At 35.8% G+C, this 20065-nt stretch overlaps 1 protein-coding gene across 3 annotated transcripts in view; it reads right to left on the bottom strand.

Annotated features, from left to right (window-relative positions):
* Positions 1–20065, bottom strand: part of LOC123880433 (bestrophin-4) — a 55400-nt gene that overhangs the window by 30246 nt on the left and 5089 nt on the right. For 2 of the 3 annotated variants that reach the window (XM_045928559.1, XM_045928558.1), the window contains exons 2-3: positions 3568–3678; positions 2798–2969 (exon numbers count right to left, since the gene is read on the bottom strand). In XM_045928559.1, coding sequence (XP_045784515.1) covers positions 2798–2969; positions 3568–3678 — 283 coding nt within the window. Of the gene's footprint in view, positions 1–852; positions 871–2797; positions 2970–3567; positions 3679–20065 lie in introns of those variants that run through there. The other variant, XM_045928560.1, reaches the window with a different exon arrangement.

Genomic DNA, 20065 nt, shown 5'->3' with positions numbered 1-20065 from the left:
ACTAAAGTTGCGTAATAACTTATAAACTGAAGAATTATTATCATGAAGTCAGTGAGTAAAATAAGCAGTTTGGTCCAACGAATGGATAAATTATTCTGAACTGCTCATTATAATGTAAATTATTTTAATTGTTATGAAAATATACAAAAATTATATTATGAAAATAATGTCTGTATTCATCCATACTCTAGGAAATACTTATATTATTTACATAATTAGATGTTGCCGGCAAGGCAAAATCGTCCGTGTAAACTTAGTTTTTTTTTAAATTCCGCTCAGGTTTATTTCGATTTTCTGAGATAAAAAGGTACTTTTGTCCTGCTCCGGGATGTAAACTATCTCTCTACGAAATTACGTCAAAATCGGTAAAATTTTGTGGGAAATCTTTGATTTTCCAGAGTAAAAAGTAATCTGTCTAAGTCCGAATCCGAGATGCAAGTAAGTATCTCTGTTTCAAATTTCATCAAAAACAGTTAAATGGATGGGCCGTAAAATAAAATCAGACAGACAGACACATTTTTTATAATATTGAAAGTCCCCGAAATTCAGACACTTTTAAAACGTTATTAGTTAGCTACTTTAAGCTTAATCCACAGGCTTAATCAGATATCTTTTTATCTATCTTTGTGAATACTAGTACTTCCTAAAGTTGACAATAGACACAGTTGAATATATTTTATTAGTCATACAACAAAGACATGATACCTACCTAACATAGACAGCAAGGTAGTACTTTACTTAAATCACGGATGTAGCGCGAGGTACAGTGAACTATTGAAAAGATTTATGGATAATAAATATAAATACAGTATATTATTTGAAACTTCTATATATTTACATAAATTAGTCAACAAGTGTAAATTAAAAATTTATAACACCCCCGACAAGTGAAGGTTACAGTAACAAGAAAAGAGCTGATAACTTTCAAACCGCTGAAACGATTTTCTTGGATTATAGCTAAGAACACTCTCGGTCAAGCCACCTTTCAAACAAAAAAAAACTAAATTAAAATCGGTTCCTTAGTTTAGGAGCTACGATGCCACAGACAGATACACAGGTTCACACATCAAACTTATAACACCCCCCTTTTTGGGTTGGGGGTTAAATATATAATTATTTATCAATAATAAAGATTGCTTACAACACCGATGCATTTCAATTTCGCGTAGAAACCAAGGAATCTAAATTAGAAGTGTAAATTAAAAATTTATAACACCCCGACGATCCAAAGTATTTGAGTTTTCCAAAACATCATTTTCAAATAAATAATTATGTATTTAGGCAACGTCCATCTTGACAGCTTGACATTTGTCTATTGACATAATATTATGAACCTAACGGTTATCTAACCTTATTTTCTACAAGAAAACTAGAAAAGAGCTGATAACTCTTAAACGGCTGAACCAACTTTTTTAGATTATAGCTAAGAATACTCTCGATCAAGCCACCTTTCAAACAAAAAAAACTAAATTAAAATCGGTTCATTCGTTTAGGCGCTACAATGCCACAGACAGATACACAGATACACAGATACACAGACACACAGATACACAGATACACACGTCAAACTTATAACACCCCTCTTTTTGGGTCGGGGGTTAAAAATGAGTATCAATATTAATTATCCTGGATATCCGTGTTAAATTAAATTACGAAAGCCTGCCGGAAATAACTAAATACTTGTTATCTCGGTAATACTATCAGTCGTTATAATACAGGTTATAGAAATAAATACCGAAGGAAATTTACCTATTTTTTCTAACAAAATAAATAAGAGCACAGGCTAAAAATAAAAGTTCAAAGTAGTCTAGATAAGCAAGCGGAAATATTTTAGTAAATCTACGTAATATTTGCCAAAGTTATTAAACGTACAAGCACAAAATACGTACCTACTTAGATATCTAACGCAACCGCAAGCGTAGCGAGCACCAAATCTTTGACGTACAATTAAAAGTTCTACTATGAAAAGCTGTCAAAGACTTCACAGAGTGCGTTATAGTTATAGTTCAGAGTCACAGACAATTAGAGTACAAAACATAGAATCACACTAATATTATAAAGGCGAAAGTTTGTATGTGTGTGTGTGTGTATGTTTGTTACTCCTTCACGCAAAAACTACTGGACGGATTTGGCTGAATTTTGGAATGGAGATAGATAATATCCAGGATTAGCACATAGGCTACTTTTTATCCCGGAAAATCAAAGAGTTCCCACGGGATTTCAAAAACCTAAATACACGCGGACGAAGTCGCGGGCATCATCTAGTAAAAGATAAGAAACAAACTAAATAGAGAGTAAACAGATCGTCCGTCTATTCTAAAGTGCGTGATTGTGAAATACGCCATTGATTTTGCGAAACTGAAAGGACTGGGTATTTTATTGCGTTATAAAGAGTTTGTTAAACGTCGACTAAGAGAGTCACAATGTAAACCAAAGGAACCTTACCAATTTCTACGTTGTAAGGAGTTTTCCGTTAAATTCATTAAACTCTTTTTAATTAAAGAAGAAAATACACTAAACCAAATTTAAAAAATGTATGGGTTTGTAAGAAAAGTTTGTGTAATATATAGTAAGTTCCTTGTGAGGCCGGTGGTTTTTTCAGCCCCACAAGTTCGGAGTACGTTCTATTTGGGCTGCAAATTGCAAACACCAATCTCAGTTTTTATCTAGTACTTTGGTCTACAAAGTGTAATATCTTCAGTTTTCATTAAGTCATTAATGAAAAAAATAAAATAGAGTTCGCAATATAGAGTTTACACAGAATTGTAGAAATAACACTGAGTCATTCTCTACTGACCGCTCCAGGGATGCCCGCGCTGATGAAGAGGGCCAGCGTGTCAGGCCACGGCAGCAGCTTGTACTGCTCCCACCATCGCTTCACCACCAGGCTGACATAGAACCCGAGCACGAATGACATGGGGATCGACTCGCTTTGCGCGCCGAAGTACTGCCGCACCCTCTCGAATATCCTGAAAGCAAAAATACCCTTGAATAACAGGGAGAGTCATCATCATTATTATCATCAACCCATCACCAGCCCACTGATGAGATCTTTTCTCAGAATGAGTTTAAAATTTGCGGAGCTATGATATGACTTGCTTTAACAATGAAAGGAAAACATCGTGTGGTAACGTGCATACCTGAGAGTTCCCCATTACGTTTTCAAAGGTGTGTAAAGTCTGCCAATTCGTACTTCGTACACGCATTGGCTATGGCCAAAACTCTTCTCATTCTGCGAGGAGACCCGTATAAGTTGATGTTGATGATAAAGTAGATACACGTGTTAACGGTCTTCAAATGGATGCTATTGATTGTGCAAAGAAAAAGTGACTTAACAGAAAAGTGGACCTTGGCGTAAGTGGAGAGGTAAGACCATCGTGGTTCAAGAATTAACCCCAATGATACGGGAAGAGTATCCGATCTTTGTTCCACGCAGCAGCGACCAAGGTGCACACTGCAGATAGCCCTAATGGTTTCCAATCCAACCTCCGATAGAAGAATACTACAGGAAGCAGAAGAAGGCGTAAGTGAAGACAAACATTAGGAGGAAGAAGAATAATAAGTTACCTCTGTTGTTCCTCGGTGAGTGCAAACCGATATACTAAGTTGATTGTGTAGTAGAGTGTGAGATAAGCTAGGAGCTCGCGCCACACAAGCTTGTACACGCTGCCTCGCCATCTGTAACAAGGAATTATAATGTGTCAGAAAAGACCATGGCCATAGAAGCTGATTATGAATATGAAGCTATGAGAGTAAGTTAAAACTTGTAAGTACCTGTTAGTTCTAGTGCAACAAGGACGCAAGAGCAAAGTGTCTACTAATAGAAACTTAACCATAAAATATGATAACTGATAAGTTAATGAACCGATTCTTAGGTGTAAGTACGCTTATAAGTTTAAGTTAATATAATATTACTTATTAGCTTCACTCATAGGCTAGATTGTAATCTTAGAGTACTGCTGCCAGCACTTGACGTTCAAGAAAAAAGATCACCATCAACCGATAGTCGTCCACTGCTGGACATGGGCCTCTTGTGTGGACTTAGTCGTGCGCCGCCTGCCGGCTGGCATGGGCTACACGAGTTTCTTCTAAAATACCTTGTACCACGTAATTCTTACGAAACATTTCACTAAAAATTTTCAAAAGAAAAATAAAACCGACTCCAAAAACCAAAAACACTAAAAAGTAGAAAATAATTTTTGTTTAGCTACACGTGTAATGTACCTAGGTATGAAGTCGAGCGAGCATAATTAAAACAAAATTTAGAAATCTAAGAGTGAAGCTCGCCCGACTTCATACCTAGGTACATTACACGTGTACTTTTTAGTGTTTTTGGTTTTTGAAGTCGGTTTTATTTTTCTTTTGAAAATTTTTTATTTCACAATTTTTAGTAGCCCCACTCTACTATAATATGCTATGCCCAGTTAAAACCCTACTGTTTACTAAGCTTTTACACTGATCGCGAGCAATTTGCTCTTATCCATTGAGGAGTTCTGTTCTCCATCTCCGAAGATATTCATCAGATCTTCACAAAATTTATATGGAACCAACTGCACAGTATACCCTTTCAAACGAAAAAAAAAATTTCAAATCGGTCCAGGAGTCTTTGAGTAATCGGGGAACATACATAAAAAAAAAAAGATCCCGACGAATTGAGAACCTCCTCCTTTTTTGGAAGTCAGTTAAAAAGCACACCACAGAACTTTTAATTTTCTAGGATCACTAGGCATTCTATTCTAGTAATCATGAAACTATGTTTTTAGGGTTCCGCACCTCAAAAGGACAAACGGAACCCTTATAAGATCACTTTGTTGTCTGTCTGTCTGTCTGTCTGTCCGTAAATACGGCAATAGTGCAACGGGTGGAGTTTTAAAAACTGTCGACCTTTCGGATTTTAGTCCGCTCCGTTGAGCTATTGAAGCTTAATTATGATTTCTGTGGTTATCAGTTGTTACCTGCATGTTATGCAACTTTAATAACTCCAACAGGAAAAAAACGTTTTGCTTCAAACTCACTCATGGATAATGAAATATATTTTTATAATTATAAATTCTAAATAATCACTACTAATATTATAAACTAGCTGATACCCGCGACTTCGTTCGCGTGGATGTAGGTTTTTTAAAATTCCCGTGGGAACTTTTTGATTTTCCGGGATAAAAAGTAGCCTATGTGCTAATCCAGGGTATAATCTATCTCTATTCTAAATTTCAGCCCAATCCGTCCAGTAGTTTTTGCGTAAAAGAGTAACAAACACACACACACACACACACACACACACACACACACACACACACACACATACAAACTTTCTCCTTTATAATATTAGTGTGATGTGATGCAAAATGTGTTTGTTTATTGGATTGTTCTCCAATCACACTGCAATAGAGAAACAGATCGAGGTATTTTTTTGCAAGGATATAGTTACTATATACTTACTACAGTACAGTACTACAGTATATACATATAGTTTGAGAGTGACATAGGCTACTTTTTATTCCGAGAAATTAAAAAGTTTCCAAGGGATTTGTAATAACCTGAATTTGAGTGGACAAAGTCGCGGGCATCATCAATAGCACGGTAGCACAGTTTACGCCAGTTAGGAACTTTTAACAAATCATCGACGTTATTAGAAGGCGTCAAATGTTTTTTTTTACCCCCGACCCAAAAAGAGGGGTGTTATAAGTTTGACGTGTGTATCTGTGTATCTGTCTGTGGCATCGTAGCTCCTAAACTAATGAACCTATTTTAATTTAGTTTTTTTTGTTTGAAAGGTGGCTTGATCGAGAGTGTTCTTAGCTATAATCCAAGAAAATCGGTTCAGCCGTTTGAAAGTTATCAGCTCTTTTCTAGTTACTGTAAGCTTCATTTGTCCGGGGTGTTATAAATTTTTAATTTACACTTGTTTTCTTTATTTATTTAAGGGCAAATGTTAGTACACGTAAGTTCTTTCTATAACGTAGGCGATTCATAGAGCGTACTTTGACTTTGGAGTTAAAACGAGACAGATTTATGTGAGAGATATACATCTTTCTTATTTTGACTCTGTCTGAAGTCTAAGCAAAGGCAGAGTGTGCTTCTAAATCTCGCCCTAAGACAAGTGTAAATTAAAAATTTATACTTATAAATATAATTCTTGGATTATAGCTAAGAACACTCTCGGTCAAGCCTCAAACAAAAAAAAACTAAATTAAAATTCGTTCATTAGTTTAGGGGCTACGATGCCACAGACAGATACACAGATACACATGTCTAACTTATAACACACCTCTTTTTGGGTCGGGGTTAAAAAGACTTTAGAAATTCCAACGGTACTTGCATAACAAGACCTAAGTCGCGAGAACAAGCTAGTCTAAACTCTAAACTAAATTTTAGGCTTACCCGGACATAATAGGAACTTGTTTATTTCTCGATATGCTTATTTACAAAACTGGATTCTAAACGGCCTTTGGGTGTCCGAGAATTTTTGTATTGGTAATTGAAATTGTAAGGTTAACTGAACACGTGTTTCCTTTGGACGGTCGGACATTTTAACCTTACTTCCTATTATTTTAATGACGTTACCTATTCATTTAATGACTGCATCACCTCTTAAAAATAACAAGCTTCGTAATTTAGCCTCAATAGCGCAACGGTTAAGGTGCGGACTGAATTCAGAAAGGTCGGCGATTCACAAACTTTACGCTTGTGCTAGAAGTAGTACGCTACTACGGGCTACGGGAAAGAGTTATTATGATTGGTTCAGTAGTTTCAGAGTTTATCGATTACAAATAAACCAATCTTTCATCTTTATAACATTAGTTTCGATTTAGACTAAACAATGCTCATGACTTGACGACACGATGATTTTCCAGGATAAAAAGTGGCCTATACCTATCCGTATCCAGATGCAAGCTATCTCTGTAATAAATTCCAAAACCGACCAAACGGCTAAGCCATGAAAATGCACCAGACAGATAGACAGACACACTTTTACATTTATAATATTAGTATGGATTAAAGGTTGCCTTTGAACAAGTTTCCACATAAGCGCTAAGCCGTCGAGACATCCGTATGGTGGTTAGCGGTTACCATCGAGACCATAACCCATAGAGCAGCCCTTTTGAGCCGCAAAACACTACCTATCCAATGCTACCCACGGTTGTCAACCACCAAACTCGCGCTACTCTATCTCTTATAAGAGAGAAAGAGTTGATGAAAGAAATAAAAAGAATTTATTCAGTAGTAGCGTTACAAACACAAATCTGAGATGAAGAGATCCAGATCATCCTTAGAATAGATGAAAGGAAGGCATAATATGTGTCCATCTCATACGACGATGCTAATTTCCAAAGGCACTCTGCCAAAGGAAATGTGATACTTCAGATCATATTATGACCCCTGGTAACCATACTAGTATGAATCCGTAGACCATGGTCGAGCCAAGGTCATACGAAACAATAGTGAGAAGCACAATAGTAGTGAGCGAAGACATTCTCGATTTTTTAGTGAGGAAAATCCGTCATGGATATCACCGGCCACGGGAGAGCATAGTGGTTATGTCGGATTCCTACCGACTAAAACCTCTCGAAGTTCCATCCCACCGCTGACGACGGAGCACAAGGGACCGACAATGCCTCGTTACTCCGCCAGCGGTTTTCCGCCGCATTAGACCCACCACTGTGACCTACGTGCCCCCAAACACCGTTAGAAGCTACCGAAACCACAGTATGGTCCGAGGACCACACCGTGAATCCTGTGTGTGTATGTGTGTGTGAGAATTCTGAATCAACATCTGTCAAATATTAGGCTAGGGTTGACGTGAAATAAAAGACACCTAGTCGTTTTATAGCCTACCTAACGTCAAATGTAGGTAACTAATGACGATTGCCAATGTAGATAGAGCCTCGACTTTTTGCTAGAAGTTCCATAAGTTGTGTACTATGGTGGTGTAGAAATTATATAGAAAGAAAGAAGGGTATAGAATAAAAGGTTATCTATTTCGCTGTCGTCATCAACTCTTCTGTTGGAGATGTCTACTACTGGAGAGGGTACTACTGTAGGATGTAAATACCTAATCATTTATTTGTTAATATAAAAATATATAAAGAATTTATTGCTGAATTCACATAAGAACAATTAATTCAAATCTAGTACTTTAATTTCTTTGCGATCGGCGCGTCTTCTGACGCATAGGCCTCCTCGAGGTTTATCCAAATGATTCTGTTTTGTGCTTCTCTCGTTCATAATGACCCAGCTATCTGCTTTATGTCGTTAACAATGCTTCCCTCGTCTACCCTTTTGCCGCTTCGAGCAATCCCTCATTTCCCATTCCGTCATAGCTTTAATCCATTTCTTTGACTTCTCTGTAAGCATTTGTCCAGTCCAACTCCATTTACAATAACTATTATAGCTTGGATGACTACATCTTAGAGTTTGGTCTTAGATCTTTGCATTTCTTCCCGTCCTTTCTAGTGAAGCCACTAGGTACTTAGTAAGTATAAATAACAAAAATATAGCTCACAAAATAATATGAACACGTGTGGCTATTCTATTATATTGTACCTACTCAATGTCGGTTACGGACTGATTTAATCTGATCAGGTTCAAGTACTAGGCCTGAGAAAAAAATCCGGTCAAGTGCGAGTCGGAATTTAACACGAAGGGTTCTGTACTATCGTACTAGAGTATGTGCTTTTTTTAAATTTACATGACGGCTATTTTGAAATTTTTGTTGCTTGTTGTTAAAGCGGCAATAGAAATACACCTTCTGTGAATATTTCAACTCTACCTATAACGGTTCATGAGAGAGAGACAAACGGACGGACGGACAGTGGAGGCGTAGGGTCCTATAATTGGCATCCTGCGGGTACGGAACTCTAAAAACTGGATCTAAATGAAAGTTCTTGTTTACAGAAGCTCTATTCCTGTCACACGGTTACATATTTATTCGTAAGACCTAGTTTTATATTTTTGATAAAGTAGTTATTCTAATTTTTAGGATTCATATATCATAAATGGTACAGGTCTAATTAAATATTGAAATAATTAAATTCAATTATAGGATCACTTGTGTGTCTGTCTATCCAGCCATCTGTCATAGCCAATTCGCTCCAAATCCACTGGACCGATTGAGTTGAAATCTATATAGGTACCTACCTATATGAATTAATTTATGTAACCGAAACGTTGAGTAAAGTAAAAAAATGAATTTTGAATGTGAAGGTCACTTTTAGGGTGCTTAAAAGAAGTTGTGCCAGTTAATAATGCGGTGGGTTAGATCTTAGATAATGCCCGCGACTGCGATGCGCGGATTTAAGTAGGTATAAACGTATACATAACATACGAGTGCATGTACTTTGGTTTCATTGGAATTTTAATCAATCAAACTCAATAGGTAGACACGTTAGGGAAACAAATATCTGCGTCTCAGATTTATAATATTGAGTACTTAGTTTTAAGGCCAGGTGGACAGAGGTAACTTACGCCCCGTTTTACTACTTAACTTTGGCAACTTTTTATCCCGGGAAGCAGAGTTCCCACGGGACTTTTGAAAAACCCTAAATCCACGCGGACTGAGTCGCGAGCATCATCTAGTATAAACTACAGTTCGCGTCCCGAAGCGTCGCTCAAGTGCGTTGGTACCTTTACCCTGACTAAAAGATTTACATCTATACATATAATAAAATTGTAGAAAAGTGGTGTCTGTACAATGGAAATATATAAAAAAAAGTAGCAGGGGTTGTTATTATATCGATGCCGAACCCGAAATTGTAATTAATTTTTTTTTGTCTGTTTGTCTGTGTGTTTGTGCACGCTAATATCAGAAACGGCTTATTCGATTTAGATACGGTTTTCACTAATATATTGTAGTAAGCTTCACTTAACATTTAGTGTTTATTTCATGTCAATCGGTTCCTAAATAAAAAAGTTATGTCAATTTAAAGAATCACGTCGAACACTATTCCACGCGAACGAAGTCGCGGGCACAGCTAGTTCAGCCTCAAACTATACATTTTCACGGGAATCACAGATTTGTCTACAAATATTGAGTTTGGTTGCTTAATATTCAAACGAGAACCAAACTATACTTTTGTGTGGAAAGCGCTGCCACGCGCTAGGGTTACTCCTCTTAAATGTTTTCTTGTAAGACCATGTACAAGTAGTTAATCACTAGTCTGAATACAAAATTGGGCATCGTAAAATTTGTCAATAACCTGGCCTTGGCGGGGCCTTGCCAAACAAGTGCCAGACCAGTAATTGGTCAGCTTCTCGCATGTAATTATCAATTCTTGACTCGTACCGACACTTGTTATATCGAACGCACATTGAGAAAAGTTTTAAGCACTTTATTTTGGGAAATAGTTACAATAAATACACACAGTTACATCAGTCAGTCAGTTACAAACAATTATACATTACAGTCAGTTACAATCAGTTTACATACAATTATGTACTTTTTTTTTTTAATTATAAACAAGTTACAACAAGCTACCTATCTGCCAATTTTCATGATTCGAGAACAACGGGAAGTAACCTATAGGTTTCTTGACAGACAGACAGATAGACAGACTAGTGTATAGTATAGTATTGAGGTATGGATGATAGATTACTTAGATTTTATTAATGTATCCGTCTCACAAATAACATAATAATACCAATTTGCTTTATTTTCCCGGTAATGCCTAAATATTCTGATTAAGCGCTTTGCTAAAGCAAAATAGTACCTAATTAAGTAGGTACTTAGGTATAATTTGTGTGTAATAAGCAACGATCTCTTTGTACGCTAATTGTTTGCCATTGAACTAAATTAGTACCTATAAAAGGGCTATTTTCAAAATCGTGATATGAATCAGTCAAAATTAATAGGTAACTACGACGACATCGAGCTGAAACCATTTAAAAATCCGCAATTTTTGAACTCCCGACCCAAAAAGAAGGGAGTTATAAGTTTGACGTGTGTATCTGTCTGTGGCATCGTAGTTCTTAAACGACTTTTTGTTTGAAAGGTGGCTTTATCGGGAGTGTTCTTGGCTATAATCGAAGAAAATCGGTTCAGCTGTTTGAAAGTTATCAGTTCTTTTCTAGTTTTCTTATAGAGGTTTTTTAGTCGGGGTTTTTTTAAATTTTGAGTTATTTTTTGGATGACCCGTCTAGTACAGTAAATAGAGGTGGTTGGTATATGATCCATAGTAATATTATAAATGTGAAAGTAGTTCTGTCTATCTGCTAGTTTAGCTATTGGTAAAGAGATATTTTGCATCCTGGCAAAGGCATCTTCTAGATAAGCGCGTTCCATCTTAGGCTGCATAAGTCTGATTGCAGCCAAGTGCTAGGCTATGAATTAAAAAAAAACCCTAAATCCACGCGGATGAAGTCGCGGGTATTAGTCTAAATATATACAAGTGTAAATTAAAAATTTATAACACCCCCGACAAGTGAAGGTTACTTAAGGTAATTGCTATTTGACAAATCGCAAAAATGCTGTACTTTGAAGTAAATTGTTTATTTTTCTAAAGCATTAACATCTATTAAATACATGCAATTAAAAACTTCAGTTTGTGAAGATTATAAGGGCCTTTTTTAATTTAGTATACATTATCCCAATAATAAAAAAAAACAAGTTGAAAACATTGCTGTTCGCAACTTGTTCTGTAAAAGTTTTCTTTAACATCTTGATACTTTGAAGCCAACCTCCAGAAAATGATATGTTTAGGTTTAGCAATCAATTTGAACTGTTAGTTTTATACTAAATGTTTTTCATTTCTTAAATAATCTAAAACTAACCAAAAAACTTCCTGTGCTATTTATTTTCTTGCAGGCGCTCTATGGAATTCAGTGTCCACTGGACTGTCATGGCGGAAGGACTGTGCGCGTCATTTCGTCGCAAAATATTATTTAAAATGAATTTAAGCTTATTATTTTTGAATGAAAGTTGTGTTTATAATCGTTGAAAAATAAAATAGGGATTTTTTCATTTCTAAATGAAGCCTGCTTATATACTAAAATTTATTCGAAAGTTACGGTTTTACCAGGTAAATACTCGGAGGTTGTCATAGATTATGATGACAGATAGTAAGTGTTCTAAATAGGTATTATACCTATGTTTTTTAGGAGATAGCGCGCCTCGTTTCGGGCGCCGTGTTCCGAAATGGATTTCGTAGTAGTGCAAGTTTGGTGCAAGCCCCACATGACGGAGGGGTATGCGTCAGGCATTTCCTGTGTACAAAAAAAGACCTATATTTCGGATCCATTTTTCATCACTGACATCATGCACTATTCAAAGACTGGTCTTCAAGCATTGAGGAATTTTGGACGAGAGACATCTCGAAGGTTCCCGAAGGCTGCCTAACTGAGTTAGATTTGTCGGCTAGCTAGCTTTTTTTGAAATTGGACCTACTTAGCTGGATTGTGTGTTAGAGATTTCTTATGAGATATTATATGTACATAATATAACCATCATAAGGAAGCTCAGATTCATGCTGCGGGCAATGGGGAGAGCCTAAAGGTTGGAACGCCATTTCGGCGGCCGTGTTTCCTGCCATATATACCATAGATACCTGCAAGCCAAGAGTGAATAGGCATCTTCCAGGTAAGCGTGCTCCAACTTGGACCTCATCATTGCTTTCTTTAAAGCATGATTGTCGTCAAGCGCAAGCGCAAAGATTCAGGCGGCGCAAACCCGTAGCATGTGGAAGACCCTATTAAAGACCTATGTTCACTGTGGACGTCTGTCGGTTGATGTTGATGATTATGTCTTTAGTGCAAGTAGTTCAGTAGTTTCAGAGTTTATCGATAACAAACAAACAAACCTTTCCTCTTCATAATATATGTACTTAGTAGCGCAAACTTGGAAAAAATCTCGTGGAAACTCTTTGATTTTCCGAGATAAATGTAATTTTACCTGGCAGCCCTAATCAATTTTATCACTGATAATAATAACTAATTCATAACCGTTAAAACTAAGAGTCAAAATCTCGTTTTTCTAGTCGAGTTCCGTAGGCTCTTTGAACCCACCGCATTATTATCCCAAGAAAACCTACCATTAGATGTAGGAATAATGGAAAGAGGTCACAACCCTCAGCAATAAAGAATACGATGCGGAGAGAGATGTCACTCTCAAGGTCTTTAAATGTATCCATGCAAAAAACCACGTCGACTGGTTGCTCCGTTGCAGCGTGATTGAATATTAAACCAACAAACACACTTTCGCATTTGAAATATGGCCAGTGATTATAAGAAACAGTTTAAATCTCTCTCTGAGAGACGTTAGGCAAAGTGAACACGAATTATGACACTTCTGTGTTCTTATACAAGCTTAGGTCTCTCAATTTTGTCAATTAATGTCAAATTTCTTTCTCAGATCAAAACCTAGTAAGTGGTTTAAATTCAAGAGAAGTTTAGGCCGTAGTCTTCAACAAGAAACTCGGCGGTTGCTCTTTTCAAAGATTTGATGTACAATATTAAATTGCTTAAAACGCACATAACTGAAAAGTTAGTAGTGCGTGATTCCAGGATCGAACCCCCGACTTTCGATTAGGAGGCGGACGTTCTAACCACTAGGCTATGACAGTTTTTAAATTAAAGGGGTTTAAATATTTTAGTGTGAAGACTGGCCTACACATTTATTCATTAGATGTGCATCACTTTCTTTTTTAGGGTTCCGTACCTCAAAATGAAAAACGGAGCTCTTAAAGGATCACTTTGTTGTCTGTCCATTTGTCCGTCCGTCCGTCAAGAAAACCTATACAGTACTTCCCGTTGATCTAGAATCACGAAATTTGTTCTCGGATTTATTCCTTTACTTGGGCTATGAGAGTTGAGACCTATCTACCTGCCCATAATTCTAGGTTAACGGGAAATACCCTATCGGTTTTCTTGACAGACACGACAGACGGACAGACGGACAGAAAGACAGACAACAAAGTGATCCTATAAGGGTCCCGTGTTTCCTTTTGAGATATGGAACCCTAAAAACATTATGTAAGTATGCAAAGTATTTCCCTTGCAAGCCATATTTAACAGTTGACATGTAGAGGTCATTGACTTTTCCTATCTTACTTTTAAGTTTTAATGCATCATTAAGTATTTACTGTTTTGACATGGTATTTAGATAATGGGTGATATTTATTTTATTTAATCTAATTCCTTTGAAAAACTTAGTAAGGCGCATTAATCTATAAAAAACCTAGCCAGTTCATAGACTTACTATGTTTTAAAATGGTCAAAGCGACTTACTAGCTTTTAATTTTACTTTAATGTGGGTGTCCTTACAATACAACGGGACATACTATGAAAGTTAGGCTTATGACATAAAACGATTTTCGGAAAAATGACATTTACTTTGTTTTGATATGGGGCGGTCGATATAATTAGGTACTAGGGTAAAGGCTCAAGTAAATGAACAGATTGGACGTTTTTACATGTATTAAGAGCTGGAATAAAAAACCGGCTGATATACCTTTTTTAAATATTTTCTTACAAATTCTTACACTTTTTTCAATTTCAATTTCAAAACCGTGTTCCGTTCAAACCGTTCAAAAGTGTGTGTGCGTGCGTCCATGTGTGTGTGTGAGTGTGTGTGAGTATATACTTGTCTGTATGTTTGTACGAGTGTTTGTTAGTGTGGTATTGCGTTGTATAACCACATGAGTAGCGAACAGAGTCAAAGCTTCATACAAGCGCGCTACGATAGGTACACTACTACAAGCTTGAGGCGCGTGTGTGCGTGAGCACAGGCGCTACGTCGCGTACGGAGAGAAATCGGTTTATACCGGCTCGGCCTGTGCTCAAGCTCAGGGGCTGCAGTACACGTCGCGCGTCGTGTTTTCATTTAATTTAATGTTAATGATAATAATTTAAATAGTGTTTAAAATCTATTTTCTTGAACTGTCATAGATTTTGTTCAAAATCAATATTTGAGGATCCCTAGGATCACAAAACAGGATATTGTTACCAAATTTAAAAAAATCGACGCCATTTTGAAATTTTTTGTTAATTGACCGATTTCGTTCAAAATCGATATTTAGAGCTCCCTGGGATCACGAAATAAGAAACTGTTACCAAAATTTAAAAAAAGTAGACGCCATTTTGAAATTCTTTGTAAATTGACCGATTTCGTTCAAAATCGATATTTAGAGCTCCCTGGGATCACGAAATAAGAAACTGTTACCAAAATTTAAAAAAGTCAACGCCATTTTGAAATTCTTTGTTAATGGACCGATTTCGTTCAAAATCGATATTTAGAGCTCCCTGGGATCACAAAATAAGAAACTGTTACCAAAATTTAAAAAAGTCGACGCCATTTTGAAATTCTTTGTTAATTGACCGATTTCGTTCAAAATCGATATTTAGAGCTCCCTGCGATCACAAAATAAGAAACTGTTACCAAAATTTAAAAAAGTCGACGCCATTTTGAAATTCTTTGTTAATTGACCGATTTCGTTCAAAATCGATATTTAGAGCTCCCTGCGATCACAAAATAAGAAACTGTTACCAAAATTTTAAAAAGTCGACGCCATTTTGAAATTCTTTGTTAATTGACCGATTTCGTTCAAAATCGATATTTAGAGCTCCCTGCGATCACAAAATAAGAAACTGTTACCAAAATTTTAAAAAGTCGACGCCATTTTGAAATTCTTTGTTAATTGACCGATTTCGTTCAAAATTGATATTTAGAGCTCCCTGCGATCACAAAATAAGAAACTGTTACCAAAATTTAAAAAAGTCGACGCCATTTTGAAATTCTTTGTTAATTGACCGATTTCGTTCAAAATCGATATTTAGAGCTCCCTGGGATCACAAAATAAGAAACTGTTACCAAAATTTAAAAAAGTTGACGCCATTTTGAAATTCTTTGTTAATTGACCGATTTTGTTCAAAATCGATATTTAGAGCTCCCTGGGATCACAAAATAGGAACCTGTAACCAAAATTTAAAAAAGTCAACGCCATTTTGAAATTCTTTGTTAATTGACCGATTTAGTTCAAAATCGATATTTAGAGCTCCCTGGGATCACAAAATAAGAAACTGTTACCAAAATTTAAAAAAGTTGACGCCATTTTGAAATTCTTTGTTAATTGACCGATTTCGTTCAAAATCGATATTTAGAGCTCCCTGCGATCACAAAATAAGAAACTGTTACCAAAATTTAAAAAAGTTGACGCCATTTTGAAATTCTTTGTTAATTGACCGATTTCGTTCAAAATCGATATTTAGAGCTCCCTGGGATCACAAAATAAGAAACTGTTACCAAAATTTAAAAAAGTCGACGCCATTTTGAAATTCTTTGTTAATTGACCGATTTCGTTCAAAATCGATATTTAGAGCTCCCTGGGATCACGAAATAAGAAACTGTTACCAAAATTTAAAAAAGTCAACGCCATTTTGAAATTCTTTGTTAATGGACCGATTTCGTTCAAAATCGATATTTAGAGCTCCCTGGGATCACAAAATAAGAAACTGTTACCAAAATTTAAAAAAGTCGACGCCATTTTGAAATTCTTTGTTAATTGACCGATTTCGTTCAAAATCGATATTTAGAGCTCCCTGCGATCACAAAATAAGAAACTGTTACCAAAATTTAAAAAAGTCGACGCCATTTTGAAATTCTTTGTTAATTGACCGATTTCGTTCAAAATCGATATTTAGAGCTCCCTGCGATCACAAAATAAGAAACTGTTACCAAAATTTTAAAAAGTCGACGCCATTTTGAAATTCTTTGTTAATTGACCGATTTCGTTCAAAATCGATATTTAGAGCTCCCTGCGATCACAAAATAAGAAACTGTTACCAAAATTTTAAAAAGTCGACGCCATTTTGAAATTCTTTGTTAATTGACCGATTTCGTTCAAAATTGATATTTAGAGCTCCCTGCGATCACAAAATAAGAAACTGTTACCAAAATTTAAAAAAGTCGACGCCATTTTGAAATTCTTTGTTAATTGACCGATTTCGTTCAAAATCGATATTTAGAGCTCCCTGGGATCACAAAATAAGAAACCGTTACCAAAATTTAAAAAAGTTGACGCCATTTTGAAATTCTTTGTTAATTGACCGATTTTGTTCAAAATCGATATTTAGAGCTCCCTGGGATCACAAAATAGGAACCTGTAACCAAAATTTAAAAAAAGTCAACGCCATTTTGAAATTCTTTGTTAATTGACCGATTTCGTTCAAAATCGATATTTAGAGCTCCCTGGGATCACAAAATAAGAAACTGTTACCAAAATTTAAAAAAGTTGACGCCATTTTGAAATTCTTTGTTAATTGACCGATTTTGTTCAAAATCGATATTTAGAGCTCCCTGGGATCACAAAATAGGAACCTGTAACCAAAATTTAAAAAAGTTGGCACCATTTATAATTCTTTCTAAATTGACTGATTTCGTTCAAAATCGATATTTAGATCTATCGATCGATATTTAAAGATCGATATTTAAACTAGGCAATCACAACAAAAACAAACTTTACCATCTTGTTGAACAAATAACTATTGTTAATTAAATTGTATCCTCCAGTGCCAGCCCTACCAAAATAGTTATAAATTTTGCTCGCTTCTTAGAAGCTTTGCCTCTGTTTGCTACTCTATGGTATAACACCATGTTAGTAAATCTTAGTATATTTTTAACCGACTTTAAAAAAAGGAAGAGGTTCTGAATTCGTTGGTATCTTTTTTTTTATGTATGTTCCCCGATTACTCAAAGACGCCTGGACCGATTTGGATTTTTTTTTTGTTTGATAGGGTATACTTTGCAAGTGGTCCCATATAAATTTCGTAAAGATCTGATGAATATCTTTGAAGATGGAGAACAGAACTCCTCAATGGATAAGAGCAAATTCAATTTTTTTTTAATGTATGTTCACCGATTGCTCAAAGACGCCTGGACCGATTTGGAATATTTTTTTTTTTTTGAAAAGCTAGGTATACTTTGCAGGTGGTCCCATATAAATTTGATGAAGTTCTGATGAATATCTTCTGAGATGGAGAACAGAACTCCTCAATGGATAAGAGCAAATTGCTCGCGATCAGTGTAATTGCTTAGTAAACAGTAGGGTTTTAGCTGGGCATGGCATATTATTATAGTACAGTGGGGCCACTAAAAATTTTGAAATAAAAAATTTTCAAAATAAAAATAAAACCGACTTCAAAAACCACAATAACTTAAATTATTTTTTACTTTTTAGTGTTTGTGATTTTGAAGTCGGTTTTATTTTTCTTTTGAATTTTTTTTATATTTATTCTGGTATTCTTCTTTCTTGTATATGGATCCCTCTTGGGTATCCCCATTTCTCTCTGTCTTTGGTACTATCAAGCTAATTTTCTCTCGCGATTTGCACAATAGCATTAGACCAACGCGTCTTCGGTCTACCTACCTGTCCTTCTTTCATCTGTAAAAATCGATACAATATGACCATTTGCATTTCAGTTTTAGGGCATGTCTCAAGGTGTCTGTAGGCTTTGTCTTTTTTCTTATGTCTTCAATTCTCACTTTGAATATTTTTTGCTTAATTTATGCACCTTGCCATCGCCCTTTAGCAAGTCACTATTTCTTTTTATATTCTTTGTCTGGACCCATGTTTGGCTGGCATAGGTAAGGCATGGCAGGATGCATGTATCTATAACGGATCTTTTAAGATGTACTGGGTAAGCTCCTTTCATTCTTTCCTTTTGTGCCCAGTAAAACAAGCATACTCGGGCTACTTTGAGAACCCATTAGCAGCTAACAGCAAGGCCTGGACTCCAATTTTTATATGTGGAAGCTGTATTTCCTCGTTGCGTTTATGAGCAAATAAGAATAGTTAACTACTAAAAAAAAATTATAATTTGGCGCAAACCATCTAAACACCATGATGATTATTATTTCTGCGTTGTGAATATTACCAGAAGAAACAGCAAAAAAAATTGTTCCAAGCGGCTCTATTGTAACTTGCAGTCTGCAATTTGAACGATTCTGACTTCTGGTGATAAATCTGTACCTCAGCCCCAACCCAGTACCTCTAATCTACCATTCTACTCTTAACACATTCAGTAGCTGATGTTGCACTTCCAGCGACTTGGATGCAACAAGGGCGTTAAGTTTCATTTTCTCTGTAGTCATTTGGACTGTTTTCCAGAAAATTTAGGTGACTTTCAAACTAAGATAACTATACCAAAGGGGATAATATCATATGAAAGGGCTGTATTATACATTCTAAAACAGGTTTTATTTATTATTATTATGTAAAATAGTTTTTGATTTATCGCGCAAAATGTAGAAAAAAATATACAATAAGTCAAAAACTGAAAATCTGACATTTTTTTTAAAATTCCAAGCCGAAAATATACTTAAGAATTTATTAATAGGAATCGAGAGTTTATGCACTAGATAGAGTTCGTTCATTCACTGAAATTCCCAGTTCATTTACTGGCAATTTATCCTTTTGTTAAATAAAATAATTTATAATAATTAATACCACGCATTTTTTTGCGTTTTTGATATTTAAATAATTTAAGAGTGTATACCTACTGTGTATAGACACAGATAAAAAAAAATATAAAAATTATATATAGAACGATTCTCATAAATCTTAATTTTAGGTCAAAGTCAGGGTAGTCCTTATTCGTTCATTTACTGGATCTTTTACCCTCCTACGTCAAAATACTAAAAGTCCGCGTAAATTTCGCAGATTGAAATGTCTGCTTGATTAATTGTCAATAGAGGGTCATGACATGTCAAAATTGCTAGTTTGAAGGGGAAATCGTCAATGTCATTCGCATAGGTTTTCCTCTTAAGGTACAGCTCAAACTACTGGACGGATCGGGCTGAATTTTGCATTCAGGACGTAAATATTCCCCTAGGATTTTTGAAAATTCAATTCCTAAGGGGGTAAAATAGGGGGTTGAAATTTGTGTAGTTCACGCGGATTATGTCGTCGTCATAAGCCAGATAATAAATAATAGTAATAAGCATAGCCTATGTACCTACGTAATAAGCTAATTTGTAGGATTCCGTACTTCAAAAGGAAAAACGAAACTCTTATAGGATCATTTTGTTGTTTGTCTGTCCGTCCGTCCGTCCGTCGCGTCTATCAAGAAAACCTATAGG

This window comes from Maniola jurtina, chromosome Z, assembly GCF_905333055.1.
Source record: "Maniola jurtina chromosome Z, ilManJurt1.1, whole genome shotgun sequence".
In the NCBI taxonomy this organism is placed as follows: domain Eukaryota; kingdom Metazoa; phylum Arthropoda; class Insecta; order Lepidoptera; family Nymphalidae; genus Maniola; species Maniola jurtina.
Note: the sequence above shows the minus strand (reverse complement) of the source record. Positions and strands in the feature narration are given on the sequence as shown.